The 18,237-nt window shown below is 56.9% G+C and overlaps 1 protein-coding gene and 1 long non-coding RNA gene across 2 annotated transcripts in view; one reads left to right on the plus strand and one right to left on the minus strand.

Annotated features, from left to right (window-relative positions):
- Positions 1-498: 498 nt before the first annotated feature.
- The window catches only part of LOC121012395 (tyrosine-protein phosphatase non-receptor type substrate 1), a 41,304-nt gene continuing 23,565 nt past the window's right edge, over positions 499-18,237 (plus strand). Inside the window, exon 1 of the mRNA XM_040447484.1 lies at positions 499-626. Coding sequence (XP_040303418.1) covers positions 548-626 — 79 coding nt within the window. The 5' untranslated portion in view covers positions 499-547. The remainder of the gene's footprint in view (positions 627-18,237) is intronic.
- Positions 15,861-18,237, minus strand: part of LOC121012396 (uncharacterized) — a 3,559-nt gene continuing 1,182 nt past the window's right edge. Inside the window, exon 2 of the long non-coding RNA XR_005782085.1 lies at positions 15,861-16,400. This is a non-coding gene — a long non-coding RNA (uncharacterized LOC121012396). The remainder of the gene's footprint in view (positions 16,401-18,237) is intronic.

Here is an 18,237-nt window from a genome sequence, read left to right on the forward strand (position 1 = left end):
GGCAGGTGGGCAGCGGCGGGGGCGGCGCGGCGGGGCTCGGCGGGCTGCCCCTCGCCCCTGCGCGCGCGGTCCTCTCCTCTCTCCCGCGCTGGCGGCCGCGATCTGCGCGCCGCCTCGCTCACTCCTCTCCCGCTCGCTCTCTCTCTTTCTCTCTCCCCCTCTCCCCGCTCCCCCTCTCTCGCCTCTCCGCGTCTCTGGCTCTCCGCCTGGCTCCCTCGGGTCTGTTTCTCTCTCCTGCCGCCTCTCCCTGGCCGTCCCTGGCTTTATTTCTCGCGCGCTTGGGGTCTCTCCCCCTCTCCGTCTCTCGATCTCTCGGGGGGGAGGGGGGGGTTCTCCGAAAATCGCGGTGGTGACGGCGGCTCCTAAGCCGCTCCAGGCGCCTGTTCCGGGGAGGTGGGGGGTGGGGGTGGGGGGAAGCCGGCCGGGAGGGGGTGTGGTGGGGGGGGGGAGAAGAGGGGGGAGCCTTAGTCATTTCCCCGCTCCAGCCTGCGCCCGCCCGAGCGCGCACTCACGGCCGCTCTCCCTCCTCGCTCCGCAGCCGCGGCCCATGGAGCCCGCCGGCCCGGCCCCCGGCCGCCTCGGGCTGCTGCTCTGCCTGCTGCTCGCCGCGTCCTGCGTCTGGACAGGTAAGCACCCTTGCCCCCCGCCGCTGCCGGCCGCAAACTGCGGGCCCAGGCCTGTCAGAGCGCCACTGGGAGCCCCTGGGCTAATGTCCAGCGGTGGTAAGGGGAGACATATCTGGAAGCAGGGTTACAGAAGCAGAAACTGAGGCCCAGAGAGGGCCAGCCACTTGCCCAAGGTCACACAGCCAGGGATAGGACCCACTCGCCCTGGACTCTGATCGTGGGGGCATTGTGCTGGGCTCTGTGCTGGGCACTGGGACATACCCAGATGAGTTGGCTGACCCGATCCCTGCCCCATCTGATGGGGGAGGCAGGCTGTCAGCGGCTTTTAGAGTTAAGTGCCCCTGGCTTCTCTAGAAAGAGCTCTTTCCCTGGACTTCTGCTTTCCACATGTTTGACTTCAGGGTCTGAGAGAAGGGGGTCGGCGCCAGAGCCGGGGTGGGGGGGGGTCCCCCAGGTACTGCCTGGGATGGAACAGAAACAGGCTGTTGCAATTAGGGAAGAGTGAGCTCTCCCTCTGGTGCACAGAGTAACACAGTGTTGGTGTGTGTATGGGAAAGAGAGAGGAAGGGAGGCCGCAGTAACTCTGGGATGAGCTGCTGTGATCAACAGATCCTGATGTGAAAGCTCCGCGGATTGTCCTTGTGTTTGCCAAAGCCTCTTGCTGTCCTCTGCCCCCCCCCCCACTTCCTCCTGCCTTCCCCAGGCTTCCAGGCAGCTCCCCGCAGTTCAGGTGCTCTGTGGGGCTGTTACCTGTGGCTCTGAGCATGTCTTTTTGTTGGCCTACATCAAACACCTGGCTGTCTCCAGCAGGCGGGCTCTGAAGGCTATCGAGTGTGTTCGCCAAGGGGTGAGGTCACCATTCAGGAGTCCTGCTTCTTAAAGGGGTTTTGCAAAACCCTGGGTCTCCTGGGAGGGCACGGGGGGGGGGGGGGTGCGGAGTAACGGCTTTAAAGGAGTTGGGATTGGGGAGAAGAATGGGGATCTTGTTTTTTGGCTCCTCGGGAGCTGTGTTGTAGGCTGAGGGGTCTGCACCAGCCGCCTCGAGGAGGGAGGTAAAGATGAGCTCAGTACCCACCTCCCCCCCACCACCCGCCTTTTGCATTTGCCTAGAGACTGGTAACCATCTGATAGCAGTGAGGAAGGGAGAACTAGCAAAGAGTGGGTGGAGAGAGAAGGTGGGGGGGGGAGACGGCAGCTTCTCTCTGCCCTGCAGTTTCCCCAAAACCCCAGGAATCCACATAGGCATCCCCCCCACCCCACCCCGCGTGTTCCCGTTACGTTTGGGTCCTGGCCCCCGTACCCTGCACCAAGTCCTGGCTCCTGCCCCGCGTCCTTCCTGGCCTGGCCTGGACGTGCACAAGTGTCTCTCACAAGTGCTTCATTTTCCTGACATAGGGAACCGGGCCCAAGTCAATTTCTAAATGTCCATCCCAGACCCTTCTTCAACCAGGACCCTGTGGTTTGGTTTCTGGCAAATGACCAGTGACGCTGATTAACAAGCATTCGGATGGGCGGCCTGCCTTTCCTGGGGCGCTGGCTGGGAACACCAGCCCCCTTCTTGTGAGCACATCTCCCCTTTTTGCCTATAAAAACAATCTATAAAATGGCAAAGATTAGGCCATAAAACTTCCGTTCCAATCCATTCAGCATCAATAGCCTGAAAAAGTGGGAGCAGCAGAGGGGCCAAGATTAACTTTGAAATAAATAAATCTTAGGAGGTAGGAATAAATTTCTTAGCTGAGGGTGGTGGGAAGGGGTGGGGTGTCGCCGTCACATCGCGGAAGCCTCACGGCATCCTTCACTCTGTGGCCTACGGGGCTCCTGGCCACACTCTGGGCCCCAGGACGGAATCACCTGGTCTGCCCGAAGGATGGGGCTTCGGGCCCCTTCCTCGGTTTCTCCCAGCATGGAATTTATGACAAAGCAGAAGAGAGGCAGGACAGAAGGGCGGGAAGGTAGGAAGGAGGCAGTTGGCCAATTTTCCAAGAAAATAGATTTGTTTGAGTGAGAAACTCAAATGTCAGGCATAGGAAGGCGGCGTTAGATTGAGTGACTATTAGTGTCTCAGGCAGCACTGTCAGCCCGGGAGGTGTCACATGATTGCTGGGGCTGCACATGATCACTCTTTGCAGGGGGCCGGTCATGTGAATTATCTGGGTTGGGGAAGGCAGGAGAAGAAGTTTCTAAAGATTGCTTTTAGCGCAAATGCTGCCAGAGGGAAATTCTAAAAAGACGCCGGTGAAGTCACCAACCTGTGTTCTTGGAGCCAACGTGAGGCCTGTTTCCTGAAGCGACCTGAGTTGAGGGAGATTTGGGGACTGGGAGCAGGGCAAGGGGCTCGGGGACAGCCAGGCAGCCTGACTCTGAACCTTCAGGCTCCCTGCCTTGGCCCCACCGAGGTCATGGGACCTCTGGGTGCCCTGCTGGGCAGACCTGGGCGAGCTCCCACTCGCCCCTCACTCTGGCCTTGGAGAAGGCCAGGCCAAGTTGGGGTTCAGGTGTTGGGGGACAGCTGGGCCCTCTGGTGACTTTCTGATTCCTTGGCAGAGGGGGACATCCTGGTGTGTCCCGTGTACTTTCCTAAATGGTGACGGTAATCTCACTTCCTCTTTCAAAAGAAGAGAAAGGGGGTGGCAGGCACTTTGGCCCCAATGGGCTCGGGCCGTTGGAAGTTTCTTTAAAGCCATGGTGTTCTCTGGGTACTTTCTGCCCGTTGATTATTCCTTTACAATTCCCTGGAGACCTACGGTGTGACTCATTCCTGTACCTGTCGTCATTCAGCACATACGAAGTCCTGATTGGAAGCACGCGTTTGAGAGAAGGGAGGCGAACCCATGCCTTTGAAAGTTAACCGTAATCCAGGCTGTGCGCCGACTGCCTGTCTCTGCCATCCTATCAGTCAACAAAAGCAGAGCACGGGCTGGCCGCTAGCCCCATTTTGCAGATGAGCAAAATCGAGCCCCAAACTGGAGGAGAAACTTGTCCCCCCCCCCCCCCCGCGTAAGCGGCAGGGGGCCGGGAGTTTGAATCCGGCCCTCCTGGCTGGGCAGCCTCTGAGGGAAGAAGCTCGCTGACTCCATCAGGGTGACTTAGGCCAGGCTGGGGGGGAGGGAGAGGAGCCCCCTCTGGGCTTCGACGGAGGACGTGTGAAGGGTTCCTTCTGGGGCAGGAGCCCTCCACTGAGTCACGGTGCTTTCTCGGAAGGCATTAACTGAGGATGGAAACACCAAGCGATAGCCCTTTGCAAGTGACAGCTCACGGGAGTGACACGGCTTCCACCAGAGGCCCCCCCCCCCCCGCCCTGGGCTGCCGCGCTCCGGAGCCCCCAGAGCTGCAGTCTTCCTCCTTTTGCATTTTCCTGGTGCCCTTTGAGGCAGATGGAGAGGGGGTGTGTGAGAGGAAAGGAGTCTAAAACTGTTGTGTGGAGCCCACACACGCTTGCTCCCTGCTTCCAATGGCTCCGTGCGACAGGTTATTTTCTTATTTGTAGAGTCTTGGACTGATGGAAGGTTCTCCCCCACCCCCTCCCTCTGTTTCAAATGTGCTCAGATTTCTGGCCTGTCAACACAACGCAGATCATGTCGCTCCCGCCTCAAAACTGTTGAGTGGGTCCAAGTTTTCTCCAAAAAAAAAAAAAAAAAAAAAAATCTAAAAGAAAAGAAGCGTGTGACAGCGCTGGGCTCCCTCCCTGACAGGCCTGGTTTCCCAGCCACATGTTTTCCGAAGCGCTGACCCGAGGGGCTGCAGGAGAACCTCGCTTCCTCCCTGCAGACCACAGCTTTCCTGGCCACTCAAGCACGTTAGCTAGCACCTAAGGCCCGAGGAGTTGTAGAATCCCAAGTTGGACCCTGTTTACTCCAGCGTTCCCCAAACATATGAACACGAGGCGGTTGGCTTGTGTACCGCTCGTTACCATGCGGCCTAACCCAGTTTGGTAAACGCTTTGGTACCCATCCATGCCCTCAGCTCAACTCGCTCATCTCTGCGCCTTGGCTTACGCTGTTCCTGCCATCAGAGGTGCCCTTCCCTGCACCTCCTGATCGTCATGTGTCCAAACCCGTTCCTCCCCCTCGGTGCGTGCTGGCCTCGTGATCCGAGGGAGCTCTTCCTTCTCTGGACCTCCCCCCCCCCACCGACCCGGCCCAGGTTCCATCTGCCCCTCACTGAGGCTACTTGTTGCTTTCTCCTCGTTTTGGCGCCTGCTGCATACGTGGCTAACCCTCGCTTGGCGCGGTGGTTCTGCAGCCGTAGCAAGCGGAGCCCGGGTGCGCAGTCGCAGGCTTGGAGCCAGAGCCCTGGGTGTGAATCCCAGCTCCACCGCGTACTGGGCGATTCACTGCACTCTGCGTGTCCGTTCCCGCATCCGTAAAACAGAGCTGCTCTGTTTCAAGGGTTAAGTCGGTAGGTGCACATACAATGCTTGAAGCTGTGCCTGGCGTGCAGGGAGCGCTCAGCGCGTGGTAGCCAGCCTCGTACCATCATTGTCTTGTTCTGTTTGGATTTCCTCATCGTTGCAAACGCGGGGCTGAGTTTCGTCCAGTGCCTAGCACAGCTTCCTGCGCCCGGTGGGCGCAGAACAACAAAAGCTTCCACGGGAGTGAATGCCGTTCAGTGCGGGGTCTTTTCTTTTCCCTTGGCGGCTTTTGTGCCGTTCTGGGGAATGGACAACTTGAGCGGAAACCCAGGCGAGTGCGATTTAATACTCGTCTGTTCCTGGGACTGAGGCTGTGGGCGCGGGCTGCCTCTAGGTGTCTCTGTCCGGATCCACAGGTTTGGAATTGTGCATTCCCAGACCCGGAAAGCCGGCAGAGGCCTGGAGGGGGGCAGTTTGTGCCCTCCCGGAGCACCTCCCTCTGCAGCCCAGAGAGAGCAAAGGACTTGTGGGCTCACACGGCAAGAGCCACTGCAAGGCCTGGGTGGGACGCCAAGCGCCCTCTCTTCCAGGCCAAGGCTTTTTAAAACTGGGCTGAGCTGGAAGTTTCCATCGTTAAAGCCAGAAATCTGACGGGATCCCGAATTCCGTGGAAAAATACTAAAGTAATAATAATGGGAACCATTGTTTCCAGCCACTTACTGGGCTCAGCACTTGGTGCGTTTGATCCCAGCGGTACGGACAGTTAGCCCGGGTGGGGTGCACAGTTATCAGAGCGGTTCGACCCAGGGGGAAGCGGGGCGCAGAGAGGCCGAGCGACTTGCCCGAGGCCCCACCGTAAGTGGCAGAGTTGGGATGACAACCCAGCGCAGCCTGACTGCAGAGCCCCTGCTGTTAAGTGGGTATCCCTCCGCCTTGTTTGACCGGTGGGGAAACTGAGGCCCAGGGGTGCTGGCATCCTGCCGTCTTGGTGCTCGTCTCGTATTTCTGTCAATCAGCGTATCCTCCCGGGAGGCTGAGGTGGCGGGTGTTCCCAAGACGGGTTTCCGTTCCATCCCGGAGAAGGAAGCCTCTATTTTCACAGCTGAAACTGCTTTCCTGTTAACTTGGGCGTTGCTGGGGCAGGTCTTCTGACGGAGCCCCCGGCAAGATGGATTTTCCCGGCCAGGTGTCTTGCCAGGCCCTCGGTCCAGAGAGATGCAAAACAGCCGAGGTGGAAGTCAGACATGATACAAACCGGCTCTTTGTGTCTGTGAGATTTCCTGGCACATCCATTTGGGGGCGCAGGGTGTTAGATGGCCGCAGATTGGCGCCGGGAGCCGGGAGGGGATCAGGAGGGAGCCAGGGAGCCAGGAGTGAGCGGTGAGCCTCAGCCTGGAGAGCCGGCCAGAGTGGGGGGTGGGGGGGGGCCGTTGCCAGGCCCGTGTCTGTGGCCGCCGCTCTTGAGAGCCGACAGTGTCCTCCAGAAATGATAGAAGGAAATACTGCAGTATGTGCTAGGGACGAGCGGAGCCTCGAATCCGTGCTCTCTCTCCCTTAGCTTCTTCATTTGGAAAATTTCAAACCTACGCAAAATGGGAAGGAGGGATGCCTCCTGGCTTCAAGGCTGGTCTGTGATTCCTGTCTCACCTGGCCCTCACTCTCCTGGAGGTGGGGGACCGGGGGCAGTTTGAGGGGACATCGGGTATCATTTCAGCCATTACTACTTTGCCATGCATCTCTTGGCGTGCCCCGCTGTCTAACGCTCCCGACGTGCCAAAAGGCATGGGGGTCCTTCATCCACATTTTACAGATAAGGAAACCGAGGCTCCCCAAAGCCAAGTTGGGCTCCTCCCAACGCCACGTAGCCAGCGAGAGTTAAAGCCAGATCCCAGCCCCGGTTTACTCTTACCCACTTTGCGACTCTTTGCTATTCTCGTCACAACCCTTTTAATTATAAATATTCATGCAACAAATATTTTGGAGCATCTACTATGTGCCAGGGCGGCTCGACTTGCTGGGTATACAACCGTGGATAGACAAAAACACCTGTTCTCATGGAGCTGACGTCCTAGTGAGGAAGGAAAACAGACCCAAGTAAATACTGCATTAGGTAGAGACAGGTGCTGTAAAGAAAGTAAAGCAGGGCAGGGAACAGAAGATCGAGTGGGGACAGACGGAAGGCCTCTCTCAGGAGCAGAGGCCCGAATAAAACTGAGGGAGCAGCCATGGGGATATCAGGAGAGTGAGCCACGCAGAAGGAATGACAAGTGCAAAGGCCCTGAGGTTGCAATGAGTTATCTATGTTCCAGGAATAGCAAGGAGGCCAGTGAGGCTGGAGTGAAGGGAGACAGGCAGTGTGGCAATCGGGAGAGGTCAGGGCCAGACCAAATGGGGTCTGGTTCATCGACCACCTTGACATAGAACATGCCAGGCCATTGGGATAGGATCATTACTCTTTGCATCACTGCGTTAAATTCTCACTACAGTTCCGTGAGATGGGAACTATTATACCTATTGAGCAGATGAAGAAATTGAGGCTCAGAGAGGTGAAGTGACTTGCCCAAGGTCACACAGCTTGTCGGTGCAGAGCTAGGATTTGAGTCCAGGCCCTCGGTGCTGCAGCTTCTGCATCCCTGCTGTCCTGCTTCCACTCCTGCCCCCTCCAGTCTTGTCACCCAGAGCAGCCAGGTGAATCAAATCCTCTTTGTTGCTGCTCCAAACTTTGAACAAAATCAAACCCTTGCCGTGATCCATGGGGCAGAGCATTTTCTGGGCCCCGTCTGTCTTGTGACCTCATGTCCTACCACACTCTCCTTTCTCTGTGGGCTTCAGCCACAGCAGCCTTCTTTCCGGCCTCAGGGCCTTTGCACACGCAGCTCTGTCCTACTGGACTACCTTCCCCGGTTTTGCTTCCTTCGGGTTGCAGCTATAATCTCGTCTCCTCAGAGATGCCCTTCCCAACCACCCCATTCTAAAAGCGGTCCCCCCTTCGTAATCTCTCCCATGGCGACAAGTTTGTTTCCGAGCCCTCCTAGCCATTTCTGTATTTGTGTCATTATTTCAGCCTTCTCTCCCCCGACTAGGATGTAAGCTGTGTCTGTCTTAGTCCCTGCTGCGCCTCCTGGGACCTTAGCACAGGGGCTGGCAGCGGTAGGCAGGTTAGTACGTACGGCTGAAGGAAGGACAGGTGGCTAGCGAGATCCCTGTTTTCGAGAGAAAGCTCAGAGCCACGAGGTCACCCGGGCCGTAACCCTGGTCTGAAAGCGGAGTTGTGCCCTCACCACGAAGTGGCTCCGCTTCTGCGTCTGGCTCCCTGGCCGCGCCACAAACCCCCGCCCCCCTTGCTGTCACAGGGACCCCCTAAAACATCAAGGAGCCCAAGATGTCAGTGCCAGCCGGGGTGGAGGGAGGTGGCCAAGAGACCCCAGAACTTGCACTTATGAAAATTCTGGCTCTCCCGAACCGCTCACCCCGGTGTGGACACCGTGATAGATGAGCTGGCAAACCATGAAATGCGACACGATGAGCGCCTCCAGTGTCGCGGCCGGGTGGGATTTGGAGCGCCCAGCCTGGGGCCAGCGTCTCCCAAAGAGCCATTCGTCGCGTGAGGCCGCCTGGTGCGGAGGGTAAGGGTGCCGGTGGAGCGCGACTGATCCGCAGCCCCAGGACCTGGGCCAAGGGGCCGCAGCTCCTTGGGCATCAGTCTTGTCATCTGTGAAATGGGAGTAGGGGCAGCCCTGTCTTGCTGGGTTCCTGTGGCGGTTTGGCGAGGCCTAGTGAGGGCTCCTGGTAACGCGGGAGCTTTCCAGCCGTTGTTACTGTCACTGTTACTGCTGCTCGGCCATCACGTCATGGTTGGGGGCTTGAAAGAGCATCCTTTGTCAGCAGGACGACCTGAATGAAACCCACCACGCTGCCCCTGTCAGCCCCAATTTCTCCTCCTGGGAAACGGAGGCTCGCGTCCTGCGGGCTCCTTCCGTCCAGAACCCCCCCTCTCTCGCCCTTTCCCCCGATGGATGCCCTCGGGCCCCTCTCTAGCAGTAGAATGGGCTCTGGGGCACATTCCTGAGTTCGAATCCAAACACAGGCCACTTACTCTGGAAGCATGTGCTCCGGGGCAAGTGCCTTGCCCTGTTCTGAGCCTCAGTTTCTCCATCCGCAAAATGGCAACTGTGCCACTGTTCCCTCTCGCGTGGGGACTGTTGAGGGTTAAGGGAAGTAAGAGCTGTGGAAAGTGCTTTGTGAGCTGCAAAGGGCGCTATAAAAGGCATCAGTGAATAGTGTCAGCGTGGGGAAAAATCTCATCCAGAGGCTGTCTGCTGTCGGCAGCAGGGTGTGCTGAAACCTTGGCAAATGTCGTTTAATAAATGCGTGTCGCTTTTAAGGGGGCCTTTATCTCGGCTGGGGAAACGCGTGCGCGTCCTTGGCAGCCTGAGAATCCAGAAGCCTGAGCTGGAGGGGACCCCGTCGTGGCGGGGAGAAGCGGTCGCACACAAGCTTCGGGAGCAGCTGTCTGTTTGAGTCCTGCCTCTGCCCCTCCTCTGCCTCTCAGGGTTTCAGCTTCCTCACCTGGAGGAGGGGGGTGGTGACAACAGCCTCACCGGGGCTGTCATGACAGTTTAGTGAGGGCTTCCCATTTCCTGACCTCGTGCACACTTTGCACCCGTGAGAGCGCGGCCGGGCGGCACCCGGGCCTGGCCTGGAGGAACAGTGGGGCCTGCGGGGTGGGTTCTCAGCCTTTCCAGGCCCCACCCTTGGGCCTCAGTTTCTCCCGCTGCAACATGGGAAGGTGAGAAGAGGGCCCTTAGGTCATCAAGGCACCAAGTACAGTGGATGGCGGGGATGGCGGCCCCTCTGTGTTCTCCCAGCCTCATCTGGTCCACCCGGGTCGGGTGAATACAAAGGGGGGTCAGAGCACGTGTATTGATAGTTCCTTCCCTGCTGCTTTGCAAACGGGGCCACACTGCAAGCAAATTGCTTCAGCACCTCCCTGTCCCGTCTACACCCAGCAAACACTCGCTGAGACCTTTGGCCCTCCCCGCCCCTCCCCGGCCTCCTAGTCAGAAGGAGGCCCGCCTGGTCACAGGTGCGGCAGGGAGTAGTTTCATGCGGGTGTCGAGGCAGAGCCGGCTCTGGGCTGGAGAGAGCCCTTCGCTTCTCAGGCTTAAAGCTGTGATCACCCATCATCCCCTCCCTCCTGAAATATCGGCTGCACGGTAACGGCCGGCCAGCGCCGAGCGCTTTCCTCTCTGCCGGGCACAGCGCTGAGCTCTTCACACGCAGTAGCCTGCTTCCTCCTAGAACAACCCTAGTGTGGTCATTATTATGGTCATCCCCCGTCTACAGATGGGAAACCACAGGGCCAGAGGGGTGAAAACACTTCCTGGGGTCTCGTATGTGGCAGAGTTGGAATCTAAGCCGGAACGTGCATGCGACAAATACCAGGCAGTGGCATAAACTTGGAGGATACAGCAGGGCACAAAACTGAGGATCTGCTCTCCAAGAGCTTATAAGCGGAGCTAATGAAATTGACAAATAACTATTGACAAATACGTCAGGTGGTAGGTGATATGTAGGAAAATAAAACAGACCAAGGGACCTTGAAGGGGGCAGCATTTCATACAGGGTGGCCAGGGAAGCCCTCTCAGGTAAGCCTGAAGGAGGCAAACCGGGCAGAGGCCGTGACAAGTGCAAAGGCCCTGAGGCGAATCTGACGTGATTGAGAGCCAGCCGTAGGGCCCTGGCGGCCACCAGAAGGATTCTGTGAAGGCCGCAGGAGGGTTTGGAACAAAGGAAGGATGTTACCTGGCTTGTTTTAAAGGCTCCTCTGGCTGCAAGGGGAGCGTGTGTTCTCTCGTGTGTCTCATAGCGATACGACTACAGGAAGGTCAGTTTGCATCCAGGTAAGGGAAGGTGGTGCAGAAAGGTGGCCAGAAGAGATCAGAGTCTGGCCAGATCTTGGCACGATCTGCTGGTGGGTGGGCTGCAAGGACATGGTGGGGAAGGGGGACCGTTCTCAGTCCAGTTTTCCAACCACTACCCTCTGCCTTGGGGAGAGAGACAGTGGTACCCCCTTTTTCACAGGTGAGAAAGGGGAGGCTTGGAGAAGAGTGACTTTGCCAAGTCACCCCTGTAGGGATGAGACATACAGGTCTTCTGGCCCCGGAGCCCAAGCCCAAGCCCATTGTTGGCACCTCAGGAGTTTCCCTGCTCCGTGGAGCGGGCTGCTGGGGTCTACCCTCTCCCCGCAGGGATATGGCACCATGCCCAGTGCTCAGAATTGCCTGGAGTGGGGGTGGAGGAGAGAGTACCCTGGGCACCCTGGGCACCCTGGGCCCACCCCCATTTTATTTACAAGGCCACGTGCACCCCATTTGTGCTGGCTCTAATGCCACTGGTAGTGCCCGCCACGGCATCTGGGGAGTCTGCCCGATGGCTTTGCCCAGCGGTGCCAGTGGACTGCTCCCGGCGATGGTCTGCTGTTCAGATGGCGACTGAAGCCATCCTTTAAGGTGCGAGGTTAGCGCAGTCCCAGGCTAGCCCTATCCCAGCTTGCTCGTGGTCAAATGAGCGTGTCCCAAGGACTCCGCTCCGGTCGCTCGATTGTGCACACCCCTTTCCTCTCCTCTGCGCCTTTGCTCCTGCGGATCCCCTTCCCTGGAATGCTTTTCCTTCTCCCCAGCCTCCGTCAGCCTTCCCGGCCCAGCCCGGAGGCCACCACCGCCAGCGAGTCTTCCCATGTCCCACCCCTGCCCTGAGACCCCGTCCCCAAGCCCCTTTTTCACTCACTTATCTCTCTCTAGGTGGTCACTGCCCATGTCCAGGACTCTGCCCCACACGGACAGGGACCCATCTTTGTGTCCTGTAGCGTCTAGGACTGGGCCTGGCAGCTGAGTGAGGTTCGAGAGGGCACGAATGAATCGGGCCACCTGAGAGAGAATCAGGGCCTCGCTGCGGCTGTCGGAGCCCCAGCACACTGGCATCGAGCCCTGAGCTCCCCTCTTTAACTGTAGGATCCACAGCCATCCACGCAAGGCCCCCTGTGGATCAGCCCTGGGGGGCGGGGGGAGGGGGCGTCTGCTCCCTACCCCGGGGCATGAGTTCAGGGCTAGCACGGAGTAAGCGGGTGCTCAGCACGGTTCAAGCCCCCCGTCAAGGGCAGCACCCTGGACCAGCTGCCACGCCGGGTCGCCCACCAGCAGCTGATGGCAGGGGAGCCCGCCCCTACTCTTAGCAGCCTTGCGTGTGGAAACTCACGCCGGCACCTGCACAGCTGGGCACGTGGGCACACAAGCGTTACACACACAGTGGTCCCCACGCACGCCGTCGTCCCTGCTCCTAGCACTCTGCCACCGCACACGCTCATGTTCACACTCGTATGCACACTGCTCCCATCGCGCTCATGCTCCGCCCCCCCCAAGAGTGTGCATACCCACAAGCACACGCCCATGCGCACGTCCTGGTCCTGTGCCCCCCTGCCTGCGGGCACATCCACACCCCCATGCTCACCCCATGCTCACCCATCCAGCACCCCCATGCTCACATCCCTCCCCCCGACATCTGCTCACACCCCCTGGGCACAGACATGCCCTCTCACGCCGCCGCCACGCTCACGCGCACCCAGGCCACCTGCGACTCCGCAACTCTCCCGCACACAGGCCACACCCCCTCACCCCGCTTCTACACACTCTCGAGCAGCACTGTGGCTCCCTCCTGCCCACGCTCCCTTTGTACCCGCCCCCTTGGGCCCACGCACGCATCCGTGTGAGTATGTGTGCTTTCGCCGGGCACACTCGTGCACACATGTGCACGCTCCAGCGGAGTCTGCCCCTTCGCTCCTCCACACGCCCGCACTGCACAGTCTCACACACGGCCCGTAAATCGTAACCCGGAAGATGCCAAAAGCAGCGCCCGGCGAGGTGTGTGTGTGGCATCATAAACCGGCAGCCGTCCCCCAAGGCGGGTGATGACGATCGCCCTCAGGGAGGGGGTTGCTGAGCTCCAACCCCGCTGTGGGGGCCGGGTGTTATTTGGGCCTTAGCGGGGTACTTAGCCCTGGGCCCTGCCAGAGCTCTGGCCGTAGCCCCCCAGGCCCCTGGGCTCCTTGAGTTTGTGGAAACCTGCTTCCGGGGACGGGCAGGCCCCCACGTGAGTGGCAGTGAGCACCCATGTGGGCAAAGCCTGTCCCTGGGCGAGGCACCTCCCAGCTCTGTACTCGAGCCCTGATGAGGCAGGCTGGGGAGGAACCCTAGGCAAGTTTCAGTTCTACGTTGATTTGGTTTTTCCCATTAGAAAGCATCCATTCTTATTTTTTCACTTCCAATGAAAATTGTTTTCATCTCTGCTTGATCTCAAAAGCCATAGAGGAATGTCGTAAAAAAAAGAAAAAAAAAAAAAGAATCCAATCTATTTTTCCGAGCTCGACGGTCAGGTCTCCGCCCCCATCCTACGGCCTCCCTCATACCATCCTCATACCATACCACTTATTTGTGGGAGACAGACTGGGGTGGCGGAAGCAGCAGGTCCCTGGGAGGGGGCGGGAGATGGGGTCAGAGAGGCCAGCAGGAATCACTTGTCTGCAGGGCGGGGGCTCATTCCAAATGTGATCATTGGAGTTATTTCTTTGAAGTGTATCTTCTCCACTTGTGTGCGGACTCCGTGGGCCCAGGGACGTTGCACAGCCCTTGCTCGGGGCCTGGTGCCCAGTAGGCTCCAGTCATTCACCGCTGACCTGCACTATGCTGTGAGCCCCCCACATCCTGTGGACACTGAGTCCCTCCTATAACACGGGGCCGTTAGCACCCATTGTGCACACTTCTCCTGCTAGAAAACTTTATTTTTTTTCCAAAAGGAGTAAATGTTTGCTAAAGGAGCAGATTTCAATATATTGTTGACTAGGAAGCGAAAAAGACAATGTGCCAACCACTGGCCTCCTTTCCCAGAAGTAACTCACCACAGCATCATGGAGATTCTTGTTGCAGACCCTTTTCTCTAGACATTCCATTGGTCAGTCACTATCTGCAGATTTTTTTTTTTTAATTTTTTTTTCAACTTTTTTTATTTATTTTTGGGACAGAGAGAGACAGAGCATGAACGGGGGAGGGGCAGAGAGAGAGGGAGACACAGACTCAGAAACAGGCTCCAGGCTCTGAGCCATCAGCCCAGAGCCTGACGCGGGGCTCGAACTTCCGGACCGCGAGATCGTGACCTGGCTGAAGTTGGACGCTTAACCGACTGCGCCACCCAGGCGCCCCTGCAGATTTTTTTTTAATGCTTATTTATTTTGAGAGAGGGAGAGAGAGCACGGACAGGAGAGGGGCGGAGAGAGAGTCGAATCCCAAGCAGGCTCTTTGCTACCAGGGCAGAGCCGGACACAGGGCTCGAACCCACAAACCGTGAGGTCGCGACCTGAGCTGAAATCAAGAGTCAGGCGCTTAACTGACTGAGCCACCCAGTCACCCCTCTGCAGGGATTAGTTGAGCATCTAGTCTGTGCCAAGCACTGTATCAGATGCTGGAGGAAAGTAGCAGTGGAAGGAAAGGAAAGGGAAGGAAAGTTCTTGGAAGGGAGGTTCATCTAAATAATAAACGTGTACGTAACATGACAAACATACATGTATCACACGTGTACATTTTTCCTATTACAAAATAGAATACTGTAAATGTTTAACATCCATCTAGTAACATACCCAAAATAGAAGGAAAAAGCCTTCAGTTTTAGATTTGTGATCCAAAGAGAGTTGCATTTTACAGCCTTGTATATAGTACCTTGCTGTTGTTTATTTAGATACAGTTTTCTTTTATTTTACAAAGTCATAATCGTACTGAAAGCATAGTTTTTCCTACTTTTTTATGGCACAAGTCGTGCGAACAGAAAACATGAAAGCAAAGTCCCTTGTAAATCTACGACAGAATTAACCACCGCTAACCTTTAATATATATTTTTTCTTTCAAAACTTAGACGTCTGAGATCTCACTGACTATGTTACTGAGTGACTCTGATCTCATAATATAGTTTTGCATTGATAATTGTAGTTCTGCGCCGTCATCTGTCAAAGCGTGTTATGTATTTATTTTGAGAGAGTGAGAGAGAGAGAATGAGCAGGGGGAGGGGCAGAGAGAGAGGGAGAGAGAATCCCAAGCAGGCTCCGTGTTGTCAGCGCAGAGCCCGATGCAGGGCGGGAGATCATGACCTAAGCTGAAATCGAGAGTCAGACGCTTCACTGACTGAACCACCCGGGTGCCCCTAACCCATCATTTTTTAAAGATTTTTTTTCTTAATTTTTTTTTCAATGTTTTTTATTTATCTTTGGGACAGAGAGAGACAGAGCATGAACGGGGGAGGGGCAGAGAGAGAGGGAGACACAGAATCGGAAACAGGCTCCAGGCTCTGAGCCATCAACCCAGAGCCTGACGCGGGGCTCGAACTCACGGACCGCGAGATCGTGACCTGGCTGAAGTCGGACGCTTAACCGACTGCGCCACCCAGGCGCCCCTAAAGATTTTTTTTAAAGTAATCTCTATACCCAGAGGGGGCTCGAACTCATGACCCCGAAATCAAGAGTCGCACTCTCTACTGACCGAGCCAGCCAGGTGCCTCTACACCATCATTTATAGCGGCTGCAAACTTGGTCGTCATGTGAATTCACCGTCACGGGATCGATTGGTCTCCTTCTCGTGGACGTTAGGATAGTTCTGATTTTTCATTTTTGTAAGAAGACTTGAGTGAATGAAGTAAAATGTTTTCTCATAGCCTTAGTTATCTGCGTATGATTTCACATCATTTTATTTACTCACATTTATAACTATTTTATTCACTCTTATTGCAGTTACCTTTGCTGGTATTCTGGGAGATTATTACTGTGTTTTTATACTTTTTTGTTGTCTCTAAATGCTTTGCAGTGAACAGGTTTTATTTGCATAATCACAATATCATTTAAAATTATGCCATGCAAAACTGTCCAGATTACCAGTTTCCACGGCGATGGCTTTTTATTTCTGTCCGCGAACTCCGTGTAGGGGGTAGGCCGTAATTCACTTAACCATCCCCTCTCATTGGCCGTTTGGGTTTTCCCCCAACTTTTTCAAGCTCGTCGTGCGGGAACCCCACACGTGTTTGGGGTTATGTCCTCATGGAACAGCCCCACAAAGGCTGGTGAACAGCTTTCACACCTCTGGTACTTCCTGCCAAACTGCTTTCCCGAGAGGATGTTCCAATTTCCACCCCCACCAGCAGCGTGTGAGAATGCCTGTTCAGCCGCCCTCCTCTCCCGGAGACGGTTCAGGCCCCTGGATGGTGGTTCTCCCTGCCAGGAGGGCAGGGGAGAGCAGGAAATGGTTTTGTCCGCGATGCCAGCACGATGACCCCAGGCCCAGAACCGCAGGAGTGATTTTTAACAAGCCCGGTTCCCAGAACAGAACCTGCAGAGAAGAAGAAAAGCAGGCAAGCGAGAAGAGAAAAAAAAAAAAAAAAACCCTCTCTGCTGGAAAAAACACACATATACACAGATTAAAATAATATTTGGCACTTACGTCCCACTTTTAAAATTCTTCAAACGCTTTATAAACACTAGCTAATTAATTAAGCTGCCTAAATCTGGCTGCAGTTGGTAGAGAGAGCTCAAGAGAAGCTAAAAAAAAAAAAAAAAAAGGGTTGGGGGGGCCCAGCCCTACCCAACTCCAGATTTTATTGTCGCCTGCCCGGGGTGTGATTACAGGCCTCCGGCTGCACCCCAAGAATAGCCCTGCTCCAACACGTTGCGCGCCTGATGCTGTAGCCCTCTCCTGCTCGCGTCGCTCCCCTCCCCAGCTGCTGACTCACAGCCCTGCACGGTGTTATTGATAAGGATAATAATAACTGGCGGCTATTCTGCGCGCCCCCGGGGGGCCAGGCGCGGTCCCAGGCGCCTGGCTTCGCTCGCACCGGCTCCTGGATGCGCCCTCGGCAGCTTCATTCGACACCCGAGCAAGCGAAATCCCTCCTTCCTTCGTGAGTGTGTTCGTTCAACGTGTGGTTATTGGGGGCCCCCTGTATGCCAGACACGGTTCCAGGCAGGGGGTTGGAAGCAGTTCCTTGTGGATGCTACCTCCTGGCTGGGGGGAAACCCCACAATCAAGTCTGTAGACGTTAGGTCTGTGGGGATGATGGGAACAGAATCCAAAATTTACCCAGCACCTACGAGGCCGGCACTCACGTCCCACCGTGCCCCAGTCCTCATGCCTGCCCTGGGAGTGGATGCTCATACCCCACCTTATGGATGATGGAAGGGAGGCCCAGGGAGGGCGGTGCTGAGCTGGTGAGGAGGGGAACCCGCGCCTGTGCTCCCCACCCCACCCCCAGCCTGCATTTCTAGCACTTGCTGGGAGAACCGGGTGACCCCTGGCCTGGGGAGTCAGGGCTGGGACGACCGGCCCAGGGGGGCTGAGAGGCCTGTGCGGAGGCCCTGGGCCTTCCCTGCTTTGGGCGCCCTGCCCCTGCCGGTGGGTGGCACCAGGCCACGGGCGGGTGGGCAGACCCCCAGGTCTCACTCCTGCCCGGCCAGAGCCGGAGGGGGCTGCTCAGGGCGTCGGCTGCACCCTGTCTGGTGTACGAGGCAAAGACGTGGCCCAGGACAGGTGTCAGGGCAGGGCAAGGTCATACAGCAGGTCGGCGAGTGACCAGGAGGAGACACGTGGCCCGTCAGCACCTACACCAGGCTGCCGCCACTCCGTGTCTGTGTTTCTTATTCTCCCTTCCCCCACTCTGTCCCCCTCTTTCGCTGTGTCTGTCCCTGTCTGCCTCTCCCTCGGCCTGTGTCTATCCCCCTGCCCTCTCTGTCTCCCCGGCTCTGTGTTTCTCCAGGGGCTTATTATGTGTCCTCTCTCCCCCGCCCCCACCTGGCTCAGAATCAGGCCCGGGCTGTCCTGAGTATCTCAGCGACTTCTCTCAGCCACTTGACCCTGCCTTGTCACTTCCGGGCTGTGTCCCCCCCCCCCCCCCCCCACGCCCCCACTGTGTCTTCTGCCCCACTGCTCTCCAGTTTTTAAATTTATTTATTTATTTTGAAAGAGAGAGAGAGAGAGACAGAGAGTAAGAGCAGGGGAGGGGCAGAGAGAGAGGCAGAGAGAGAGAATCCCAAGCAGGCTCCGCGCTGTTAGCACAGAGCCTGCTGGGGGGCTCAAACTCACAAACTGGGAGATCAGGACCTGAGCCGACATCAAGAGTCAGGGACTCAACCGGCGGAGCCACCCAGGCGCCCCTGCTCTCCAGTTTAGGAGT

Source organism: Herpailurus yagouaroundi, unplaced genomic scaffold (genome assembly GCF_014898765.1).
Source record: "Herpailurus yagouaroundi ecotype Mexico unplaced genomic scaffold, PumYag 196, whole genome shotgun sequence".
Classification (NCBI taxonomy): Eukaryota; Metazoa; Chordata; class Mammalia; order Carnivora; family Felidae; genus Herpailurus; species Herpailurus yagouaroundi.